This window comes from Berghia stephanieae, chromosome 5, assembly GCF_034508935.2.
Source record: "Berghia stephanieae isolate SIO BIC M18660-M18661 chromosome 5, UCSD_Bste_1.3, whole genome shotgun sequence".
Taxonomy (NCBI): domain Eukaryota; kingdom Metazoa; phylum Mollusca; class Gastropoda; order Nudibranchia; family Aeolidiidae; genus Berghia; species Berghia stephanieae.
In genome coordinates, this window is record NC_088364.1 from 14,320,413 (window position 1) to 14,332,915 (window position 12,503).

The window sequence follows — 12,503 nt, forward strand, 5'->3', positions numbered from 1 at the left end:
TAGATGTAAATTCCAAGAGCATACCATCAAAGTACCAAGTTTGAGATCACCTAAAATTCCATCCAGACACCCACTAAGAGGAATACACTCAAATGTTTTACAAATCATATATAGGGGTAATACAAAGAAAACATAATACAGTGCATAACAGAGAGATGATTTACAAGGAAAAAAATATCATCTCCCAAAACTATTCATTTGACTGTTTCCCTCCCTGCCAGGGTACCCGGCCAGTGTCAGGACAAAACCAAGTAATCTCATTCCAAGACAAAGATAGAAAGCTAGTTGAAAAACAGATATAGGGGGATAGAAGACACAGTAAGTAAGTACCTCCCTGCCCACTATGGGCGGTACCAGACCTTAAACTAGAATATGTTTTGAGATCTACTCAAAATAAAGTAATATGTAAAACGCTGAGTCAGTATTTTAACCATGTCACCACCTGATGGAAAAAGATGCAAACATATTTTTGAGGGAGCATCTAATTTTAAGCAAACAACTACATTTATGGAACAAGCAACAAAGATATAATTATAATATTGATTTTTAAGCAATCTTTTGTGGTCTATTATTTCTGTGTTTGAGTTTCAAACTTTAACCAACACTTATATTATTATTTAAGTTGACTTATTTTTGAAAACATAAAGACAAGAGTATTCTCCAAACTGCACATTTTAAAAGTTGAAAGTGAAAATTTTGGGAACAGATGTGTATCATGCAATGCTAAGAAATAGTGAGCAAACTCATTCACAATGCTTGTAATTAACCAGTAGATATTTAACCAATCAAAACATGGAATTTATGACAACAAACAAACGTGCTCGGACAAACATGGTTGGTTGTTTATGAACAATAACATGAATGAAATCAACCTCTCTCTGGTCATTATTGTTTTTATACCGCCAAATGGGTTTACATTATGACGACTCTCCGAGAGGTGTTGTTTTATCCCCTTCCAATAGGTGTCTATAATGCGGATCAGAGAGAGGAACATACATATTATTTGTGAATAATATGAGCATTAAATCGTCCTAACTATGGGGATATCTCGGTGCTGTAGCTCCTGGTTGTTTATAAGGCTAATGTTGAGTAAGGTAATTTTTGGGGGAGTTGATTTGTCTTAGTTTTGTTTTTTTGTATCTTTTGCTTTGTCTGGCACTGTATCATACACACCCTTCAAAATATGCTACAATTTCTGTGCTTGTCTTATATTCATGGATCGCCATGTCAATTTCAAAAGTAGGAAAGCTTTTCAAATAGGTGACTGTACAATCTCTGACTTTTATTAAAATGATGCAAAAGTGATTTTTTGTTGTTCTAAAAGCTTTGTGCTATGCAAGTATGCCATATTATTGTTTTCCCTCTGATTGATCGTAATATTTGTGACAAAATACATTTGTAGATAAAACAGTTTTAAGGACAATTACGCTATCCAATAATTTTTCAACACACGTCTTCACTTTCTCTTACTTTAGAAAATTGTCCAAATAAACCTTCATTCTGCTTCATTTCATGATAAAACCTTAGGATCTTAAAAATGAACAATCTTTTATATACATATATATATATATAAGTCTGATTATATTAAGAAACAGCGTCTAAGAACGTTTTTATTAGGTGTGATTGCCCATATATCCTTAAAACTGATTTTAAAAATAAAGAGATGAAATACACAAAATAATATTTGTATAAAACTTCCAAATTATGGCATTTTATTAGTAGAAAGTGGAAAGATAAAGTTATTTACATTCACAAACTCTCTGTCTTACAAACATGAATTTGATTAAAATGGCACTATTAAATACATTGTCTGAACCTTTCCTCATGCACAAGCACACCAGTATTTCTGATATTTAAAAAAAACAAACAAAAATCCAAGGCCTTACTTTATATGAACATCAACATGTGTAAGTTAGATTATAAATCAATGCCTGTACCTTTAGCTAGAATTTTTGTATAATAATCTTAATAGGGTTAGTATCATCATTGAATAAATTCATAAAGTTAATTATTTTACAATTAAGACTCATTCTTTGTCTTTCTTATAGTATCCGTGCAAATGTATTATTATTTTAATTATGAGGAATATATGCATGTAAATGGAAGAGATATGCCATATATTTGACACTGTTAAACTTGATGAATGAAATATAGTTTAATTTTCATGAGAACATAAGTATATAGAATGAAATATTTAAACTGTCTGTTCACACAAAAGATATGTAGATCTGAATAGAGAAATTTAAAAAGAAAAAAAAAAAAACAATGGAAACTGATCACAGGGTAAAGTGATCGAAATATTATACTATCTGCTGTTGATGTGCTCTGACTATAGTAACATACTAAATTTTACCCTCACTAAATTTATATTTGAATTATTTGGCTTCAGGCAGTGATGCATATTGCTGGATTTTAAGTATATTTTGCAGCAAAGGAAAAATTGACGGAAAATGGAATTTCATCCAGATAAATCCTGAGTTTCAAGGATTAAAAATAAAAATAAACCAATAAATTCTAATTACAACACTCATGACAATATTGAAAAAAAAACCTAGACCAGCAAAATACAAGATTCTTCTTATTGATAGTAAATTTAAATGGACAGAAGAAAAATAAATATGTAAGAAGGCAAATTCCATCCTGGGATTTCTCAAACATGACACACCATGCTGCCAAAAATTAAGTTAAAGATAACTATACAACCGTAGAAAATTTAACACTGGTCAATGATTGTTTAGTGTGAGATTCACACCATAAAAAAAATAGAAAAAAAAATAAATGGAAAGGCACAGAAGAATGCAATGAGATTCTTACAAATGACTCCTTGATGAGTGGTAAAACAGATGCACTCGTGAAACAATGATTATCTCATGAAGCATGGGTTCGGGCTAAACTAAAATAACACCTGTGTACAAAGATTCAAATAGCCTTACAGTAAGTACAGAGATACCAGGAGGTAACAAATGAAGTCGTGTAAATACAAACTAGGCAATCATTTTTTTATAATTTCTTCATCTCATGTTAACAACCCTAAACAATTTTATCCCAGTAACGTTCTACTTGTGGAACAATCTATATCTGTTGTCAAGCTTCTGAGCAATATTGATACCTTAAGATGCACTACAGACTTTCAGGAAAATACTGTACTGTATTTCTTTTTCTTTTGGATAAGTACATATAGGCAGATATTCTCAGAATGATTGACTTGGTCTATTTGAAAGAGAAGATGACAAGATAAAGAGCACAATAATGAATGTCTAATAAGTGACTTAAATCGTGAAACACTGAGCACTATACTGCCTGGTCGTCGCACCAAAAGGCTCATATGATTTTATTAAATTTCTACTTTCTTGTTTAAATATTAAAAAATCATGTGTTTAAAAGTAATGTTGAAAGCACCTTTAAACACCTAAAAAACAAATAAGGAATTCACTAATAAGGTAAAATTTCATCTCCAATTTGCAGCGGAAACAAGGTATAACAGGTTCAGATATAACGGGACCTGGTTATAACAGTTTGTTTTTTTTTCTCCCTCTTTACCTTTAGTAAAATTTACCTGCTATATTAGGACTTTTAAGAGCCTATCTCCAAATGCATTACGAGTTAGGCCTTATTACGCTCAGGTATGCCTATAGGTAATGTCTTCAGAGAGCTAGGCGTACATAAGCTACTTACTACTACATTAGATCATTTTCAGTACAATGTAGCACAATACACACACAAAACGGCCGGCTTGAAAGTGTGTGTGTGAGAGAGAGAGAGAGAGAGAGAGAGAGAGACAGACAATACAAATGATTTTTTTTTTTTTTAAACGGTGATTTTAGGCCTTTTGTGCTGTGTCCCTTGAAATTTGGCTATAACAGGGCTCTTTTAAAACAGGGATTTTAGGCTGGTCCCACCATCACTGTTAGTTACACTGAGGTTCCACTGCATTAACGGAGATGACTGGTGTGGATGTTTCGAGTTTTTCTTTATCCAGGTGCTGAAGCGATGCAATAATTCGTAATGTCTACAATCACTACCTTGTGTTTTGTATTTGTGTCTCATCAATCGTCCTGTATGTTGATAAAAAGAAACCTGAAACTTCCATACCACCGACTCTATTAATTAACTGAATTTCTCATAATTGTTTTTCACTTTTTTATGCTTCAAGCAGCTTTAAAAAAAAAACAAAAAAAACAAAAAAAAAAAACATTATTAGTCAAGGTTAAAATAAATCAATTTTCAACCACTAGATTCAAAAGCTTTGTTGTGGTAGACTGGCTGATAATAGTCCACATGACTTGCTTGGTACATGGTTGGATCCTGGACAAGGACCGGTTGCTGTGCAGCACCAGAGTAAACAGCGTTCATGAAGTAAGGGTGTTGGTATCCTATGACACTAGCATTGTGAGATTTGAGGTCTCGGACGCTGTCACTGTCTGATGACTCGCTGTGACGCTTGAAAGAGGACCTCTTAGGCCTGGCATTGATAAGACGATGAGGTTGGAGTGGGTGAAAAAGAGAAATGGAGAGTAAAGTAATAATCTGTCTTTTGGAATGAAGTAGATATAAAAAATGCACATTTCAATGGTATTATCAAGTTTAACTCACTCAACCCTAACACCGACTACATCCGTAGTTTACCTGGGTTACTTTTACCCCATGCCTATTTATTACATTTTTCTGAGACACATTATCGACGTAGTATCAAAGCTAATGTTCTTAGTTTTTGCATGTTAATGATAGTTGAATAAAACTATGTACATGCATATTTTTAAGTACATTTTTTTCCAATTTCAAAGTAGCAAAAATCTCTAGGATTGAGTGAGTTAATGCACCTCCTAATGCTTCAATAATTTGATCATATGGACCTAAAATTCCATTTTATCAGCTGTTTTGAAATTGGGTTGTAGTGGGGGTTTTTTCTTGTTCTTTTTTTTTTTTCTTCATTTATTTCTTTTTTTGTGTGTTTTTTTTTTTTTTTTTGGACTACACTGTGTCCACCAAGCACTGATAAAATACTTTGTGATACTTATATCCTGTTTAATGATATATAATAGAAAAAGGGAAACTCCGGGCTCTGCATTTTAAATTTACTTTCCTTTCGTGCACTGGAACTGATAAAAATTAGGTGGAAAGTAATTTGTGATGGAAAAGCATCTTAGTAGTGCAGATGAGTTAAATAAATGTACATAATATAAATTTTATTTTTAAATACAAAAATCAAAGGAGGAAATAACTAGGGGTAACTGTTTTTCTTATTACTTACCGGCAATTGATTATGCCGACAATGAGGAGAATGATAAGAAGAAAGAGACCAATACCACCTGCTATTCCTCCAATCAGAATCTCTGTGTCATCATTGCTACGACCTGAGGAAGGGATGAATGGAAGGAGGTGGAGGGGGGGGGGATGTTAATGTCTGAATGAACCTGCCTTCAATTGCTATGGAAGAAAAGTAGGAGGAGGATGGACTAAAGAGAAGAGGAAGACGAGACATCTGATGATGAGAAAATGAACTACACAACAACATTATGAAGTTTACGAAAACATTAACAAGAACAGAGAGCAGATGAAGGTGAGATGGAATAATATACTAAGAGGAATTAAAAAAAAAAAGATTTAATCTAAAGGACGATGACAATGATATCAAATGTATTTTTAAAATTTTACAATGAACTAAAGTAACCTGATATTTATACTACCCTAATTACAAAGAAATCAAAAGACTTACTTTCGCCAGTGTACTGATCACACTTGACTCCAGAATAATGGTTGTTGCATTGACAAGACGATTTTCCATTTGATCCAATTCCACAAGATCCCTTTACACACTGTGTCACATTGAAAACACACAGTCCTGTAAAGGAGATTGAAAATATATTAAGCGCTTTACCATTTTATGTGGCATGCTCAATGCACCTCATATTGTAACATTAATTACCCGGAAAGCCTTTTCATGGGACTATATGTGCAAGTTTCCTGTTTGCCATACTTTTTGTATAAGTATTCTTTCCATATCTGTGTCTGCTTCCTCATTCACAAGTGAATCAAGTATGATGTTTGTGAAACACCTTACACTTACACATGAAAGTAACAATAACTTTTAGTCGGGTAGCTCGAATCTTGCTCTATAACTATCACACAGCCTTGATCAATCTCAAAAGTACTTTTTAAAGATCTAACCCAGCCACTCAATCACTGCTAGGTGGACAAAGTCAGAAGAGCCCTTGATTGAACCTAGCACCCATTCCAGTCCCTTTGTGAATTGTCTCGAGATGAGCTATTAGGACATTATTCTAAGCTATCCACATTATTATCAAAGGTGTTTACCATCACACTTATCAGATGAAGTGGAGCCAGCATTTTCTGTGGTCATACCATCTGGACATTGTGTAGGTGTACTGCTACCCTCTTTGTCTGTGTATGTGCCTTTGGGTGTGTCCATGCATGTGTTGCTGCTAGTATTATGGTATGTCCCAACAGCACATGGTTCTATAATGAGAAAAAAAAACCCCATTGCAAATAGAATCCTTATCTTAAAAGAACCAACAATGATAAAGACACTAAATTCACCTTTTACGACTTGAAAAATATTTTTGCAGAAATTTATAGTGTTTAAAGGCAGATAAGTTTTGCCATGTTTTGGATGTTATATTATTTTTATTTGAGAAATATCACCAGCTGCTTACTTGGACAATGTGAACGATTCTTAATGGTATTTCTTATTATTTTGGTGGTACATATAGGTATCCATATTATGCCTTATTTTATTTTTAATGTCAAGGTGACTCACCTAAAAATATTCTTTATCGCCTAAAAGTAGGTATCTCTGTACTCTGCTTAATATTGATTGCTTGACTGATGTACAGAAAATTTAAGTATAGACCTTTGCAACAATCTAATACGGAAAATTTATATAGGAAAAATGCAGCCTTACCACATGTACGTCCATCCGCCTTAAGGATGGATCCCGATTGACACGTGACAGTCACTTGAATGTCAGAAGGTGAATTCAATCCATTGGCATCCTGTGAAAACATCAATCTCATCGTCATCACCATCACCACCATGCCCACAACAATCAAAATAATCACCAACACATACATAGTCAAGGTCGTCATTGTCACCATCACCTTCAGCCTTCCCAACCCCCTCCTGACAAATTCGCCTTGTGGTAAAATCAAAGCCATGACCCATTATTGAACTTTTAACTCTAAAATACTGGATAAAATGTGAACCAACTCACAAGTAGATCCTGTTGTGATGTCATGTCCCGAAGACTATCTTGAATAGCAGTCTCTGGCTCAATTTTGAGGTTATTGCTTAAATCTGTTAATCTGGAACTGATTTTGAAGACAAAATGTACTTTTATAATGGCTATTTCTTGAAAATGTCAATAGCGAATAGGGCTTTAATAGATGCTAGTTGCAATTATTTGGAAAAATAGAAAGTTACAGTATCAGTTTAGTGATTTATGAAAAAATAGAATTATTATATGTAACAGTAGCACAAAACTTTTCTTACTCAACATTGTTCAGTGTCAAATCAGTAGCAATATCCCCTGATGTGTCGCGTTTGCGTTTTCCTGCTCTGGGACCACAGTTTCCCTCAAAGTTGATTTCTATGTTGTCACAGTTGGTGTTTGGACACAGACCAGCCAAAGTCCTCGTTTTATCCCGGATGATATTTCTAATGACAGCTCTTATCACACCGTGGAGATGGTCCTGGTTGTCACAGTTGTTGGCTCTGAAATACATCCTTACAGTAAACTTGGTCTTTGTCACAGGTTTATCAAGCACTGAAAAAGACAGATGGTGGAGTTGTTATGGCTTAAAGCAATAACATTTTAGATTGCTGTCCTGGTGGAAGCAATGAGAGTTATGACGATCGAAGTTGTGAATGTTATGGTGAAGTGAGTGGAGCAGGCACTTATGTTGGTAACAACAAGAGATGAAGTGAGTAGAAAAGTGCCAGAAGACAATAGAGAATAAACATTTTTTTGCGGCAGTGATGGGGGTTTGAACCTGCGACTTACTGGTACGACAACTCCGCCTGGCCGGTGAGAGCGTGACTCTACCGTATGAGCTATCCACAAATCCAAAAAATAAGTATCAAACTCAGGTCATTCATGACTAGAGCTCTCTCTCACCGACTGCTGGAGACTGCGGGTCCAACACACAACCACCACGAAGTTAGGCCAGCAATTAAGCTTAATAGCCAATATTCTCAACACAAACATATAACATAGAAACAATTGAGACATTGAGTATGCTCCGGTATATGGGGTGAATTTTTAATTCAGAAAAGTGAGTGGAACAGGCACTTATGTTGGTAACAACAAGAGATGAAGTGAGTAGATAAGTGCCAGAAGACAATAGAGAATAAAGATTTTTTCGTGCCGGTGATGGGGTTTGAACCTGTGACCTTATTGGTACGACAACTCCGCCTGGCCGGTGAGAGCGTGACTCTACCGTATGAGCTATCCACGAACCCAAAAAATTTGTATCAAACTCAGGTCATTCATTACTAGAGCTCTCTCTCACCGACTACTGGAGACTGCGGGTCCAACACACAACCACCTCCTCATCCGTCTCAATTGTTTCTATGTTATATGTTTGTGTTGAGAATATTGGCCATTAAGCTTAATTGCTGACCTGCTAACGTGGCGGTGGTTGTGTGTTGGACCAGCTGTCTCCAGTAGTCGGTGAGAGAGAGCTCTAGTCATGAATGACCTGAGTTTGATACAAATTTTTTGGGTTTGTGGATACCTCATACGGTAGAGTCACGCTCTCACCGGAGTTGTCCTACCAATAAGGTTGCAGGTTCAAACCCCATCACCGTCGCAAACATTTTTTAATTCTCTATTGTCTTCTGGCACTTTTCTACTCACTTCATCTCTGAATGTTATGGTGGTGTTTTTGATCATGAATTTGGCAATGATAATAAATAGTTGTGGTTTGGAGTATCAATCTTGTTTTTAAAAGCTTATTAATTTCCCAAAACATCTTATGTTGTACATTTAAAATCACTTGGTGGATTATCTCCTAAAAAAAGTCATTTTGTTCAATAGAAATGTCAAAATGATTTAATCAAAACTATTGTATTGTTTGCAATGATATCATGTAGAAAGATGGTCAACTTTTAAAAGTTCGTGAAATACCTAGATTATTTGACATTTATATGTGTTTACCAAATTACTCGAATTATTTCATGCTCTAAATGAAAGTCAACTAAAAATCCACTAGGTACTTAAATGTCAATTATTTAGCTTTTTCTGTGTTTCAACATAGTACAACTGTACAAGATAGAGCCTAAAATCTTGGACTATATTCTGGTGCATTTCTATAAGTCAGTCCACCTACCATCTGTGTCTATACATGCATCGGATCCAGGTGTCAATGTGGTCTTTCCGTCTGGGCAGTAGTAACATCTCTGCAATATAAATGAGAGACCAGTGAAGCCAAGGTTGGGGGAAAGTGTGTTGGAGTCAGCAAAAATGACATACGATTTACTTATGTTAGTTAATGTCTTGAAATGCACCTGGCAAAACATTTTGTCTTGTTAGAAAGGTTGATAGATCTATACTTTATAAATTAAAAACACGTCATAAGACAGGGCCAAATGATGTGGGAAAAAATGCCCTACAGTTTCAGATTGTGTTGGAGTTTATTTGAGAAAATCAGTCAAATACATATATTTGGGCTTAAATTATTGAATATGTTAAATATATGTTTATTATATAATAATAATACTATAATTATTACATCATGTTTTAAGAGAAACTCACTCTAATCCAAAAGTATGTTAAAATGCTAAGTTGAGGGTTGATGAGAAACGTCTTCAAACTTCAAAAATGTCATTTTTGTAAAACATTTGGTACAACAATGCCAGAATGACACCCTTGCTAATGAGGTCAATCTTATCAATTTAGATAATAAAGTAGTTTCTAGACCCAATCCTAAAAAAAAGTAGTCAAAAATCCAATTTAAAGTAACGAAATAGGCATGACCTGACAATATAATAATCCCTTTCAGGTTACTTATCACTCCTATTGAGTGTCCAAAAACTTACCATCATGACAGGCTTGTTCCTAAATTGACCTACTGGGCATGGGATACATTTCTGAATATCCTGAGAGTATTGCAGACCAGCATTGCAGTCAGCTGGAAAAGTGTGAATAAAGAGTAAACATTTGAGTACAATTTCTGATTCTGATTAAGAATATTTTCAATTTAAAATCGGAATACTTTTCATCATGTCTTTCACTTTTGCACAAATCAATTATCTTTGAATTAAATTATTATTATTCAATTATGAATATTATTTCAATGCATCACTGAACATCTTATGAGCGTTTTGGTGCTCTATACTTTTTATTCTTGTAATAAAACAGTAAAATCTCTTTATTACCATGATTGGGACCATAACATATTGGAGATTTCGTGAGCTGGTGAATATCAAAAGGTTTTATCTTACTTTGATATGGTTCATGGGTTCATGCACTTACTCAGACAGTATTTATCTCCTGTAGCCCCCAGCACCAGAGTGGTTTGTCCTGTCCCACATGGTGTACATGAAGTAGTTTGTGTGTCATCCATTGGTTGGTAGGTCCCATAGTCACACTTTTGACATTCTTGTTCATTCAGCTTTCGGTAATAGCCTCTCGGACATAGAGCTAGAATGCAGGGAAAATAAAAATAACATACACTACATCCAGCATTTCAGTATTTAAATTATTATTTATATTAAGTACATTAAGAAGGTTTGAAAAAAATGATAAAGGGATCAATGGCTATTTTATGATCCTTAAACAACATTATTATCTTTAAATCACTGCTGTTCCATATAAGTTTTAATCTCTTAGATAATCTCTATTGACCTTAATTTGTTCAACAAGTGTATTGAAAATAAATAGAAAATTATTCTCTTACACCTCGACGGACATTGTTATAGTCAGTAACTCACCGTAGCTGCAGTCATTCTTATTCTTAGATCGTGTAGAAAGGGTCGTGGTTCCTTCTGGGCACTCATTACATTTGGTTGCCAAGTCAATTGTGTCCTTAAAGGTACCAACAGGACATTCGTAGCAAGACCTTTCAGTTATGTTCAAGTAGAGTCCTTGACTACATAGAGCTGTATGATGGGGTAGGAATAGAGTGATAACAATTAATGTCACCATGTCACTTATAGGGTTGATTTTTAATTTTGGTGAGATAGCGAGCGGATAAGACATCATACATGCATGCAGAGTTTGATCCCTATTTTCAGCCTTTTCTGTGTTGTTCTAGTCTATTCTGGCCTCTAATGAAAACGTTCCCCTTGTATGGAAACAATCAAGACTATATATATTATAAAACCTCACGTTTTTCATTCACTAATTGTATATAAAACAAATTGAAACAGTGCATTCTTTTTCTGAAACATTCTACACTCCTCCCTCACTATGATTTCGTAATTGAGATGTTTAGCCATTTCTAAATCACTTATTTCCTATATAAGTTTTAAAACATGCTCTGCATTTTTTACCTTTAAAAAAATCTTAGTTAGTTGTTAAATGTTTAAGAAATGAAACCTTTGTGATAAATATTAGCAATTGAGCAATGCATTAGTGGTATTACAATAATGGAAAAAGAACTAGGTCAATTTATCATTAGATTAATATCAAATCAGAAATGCAGGCAGACAAACAGATAGGTAGATAGATGGACAGATAAATGGATAGATAGATAGATAGATAGATAGATAGATAGATAGATAGATAGATAGATAGATAGATAGATAGATATATATATATAGATAGATAGATAGACAGATACATAGATAGATAGATAGATAGAAAGACGGCTGTTTAGATAGATAGATACACAGACAGCGAAATGTAGATTGATAGGAGAGAACGAGAGAGTGAGGGATAGAGAATGTGTGAGAAAAAAAGAGAGAGAGAGAGAGGGGGGGGGGAAGAGAGAGAGAGGAGAGAGAGAGAGAGAGAGAGAGAGAGAGAGAGAGAGAGAGAGAGAGAGAGAGAGAGAGAGAGAGAGAGAGAGAGAGAGAGAGAGAGAGAGAGAGAGAGAGAGAGAGAGAGAGAGAGAGAGAGATACTTACGAAGACATTGCTCCACACTGGTAGAGGCTTCCAGTTTTGTTGATGCTGGAAATGCATTAACTTGTGGACACACGTGACACTCTGCTTCTCCAACCTTATCCTGGTATTTTCCCAATGGGCACTCAATGCATTGATCTCGGGCTGCACGGTAATAACCTTGGGGACACACCACTGGGGACAGGATTGGGTTAGTTTTAAAAATTTATAAGCACCAGCCACACTTTAAGGTCATATCAGCAATTCATAGGAATATGAAAATGATACATAAAACAAACGACAGCTACATCGATCTAGTCAGTGCTTACAATACAATGTTCCTGAATCCTAAATGGCGAAGCAAAAGTAAAACCAAGTGGAAAAGTTCAGTGACAGAATTAAAATGAATCCCAGTCGTTTCACAAATATGAAGACTATGG

The 12,503-nt window shown here is 34.8% G+C and overlaps 1 protein-coding gene across 1 annotated transcript in view; it reads right to left on the reverse strand.

Annotated features, from left to right (window-relative positions):
- Window positions 1-1,124: 1,124 nt before the first annotated feature.
- The window catches only part of LOC144972462 (uncharacterized), a 101,758-nt gene continuing 90,379 nt past the window's right edge, over window positions 1,125-12,503 (reverse strand). The window contains exons 71-82 of the mRNA XM_078913656.1: window positions 12,088-12,258; window positions 10,951-11,118; window positions 10,493-10,660; window positions 10,057-10,148; window positions 9,348-9,417; window positions 7,510-7,783; window positions 7,232-7,328; window positions 6,923-7,013; window positions 6,316-6,477; window positions 5,717-5,842; window positions 5,252-5,354; window positions 1,125-4,462 (exon numbers count right to left, since the gene is read on the reverse strand). Coding sequence (XP_078769782.1) covers window positions 4,225-4,462; window positions 5,252-5,354; window positions 5,717-5,842; window positions 6,316-6,477; window positions 6,923-7,013; window positions 7,232-7,328; window positions 7,510-7,783; window positions 9,348-9,417; window positions 10,057-10,148; window positions 10,493-10,660; window positions 10,951-11,118; window positions 12,088-12,258 — 1,760 coding nt within the window. The 3' untranslated portion in view covers window positions 1,125-4,224. The remainder of the gene's footprint in view (window positions 4,463-5,251; window positions 5,355-5,716; window positions 5,843-6,315; window positions 6,478-6,922; window positions 7,014-7,231; window positions 7,329-7,509; window positions 7,784-9,347; window positions 9,418-10,056; window positions 10,149-10,492; window positions 10,661-10,950; window positions 11,119-12,087; window positions 12,259-12,503) is intronic.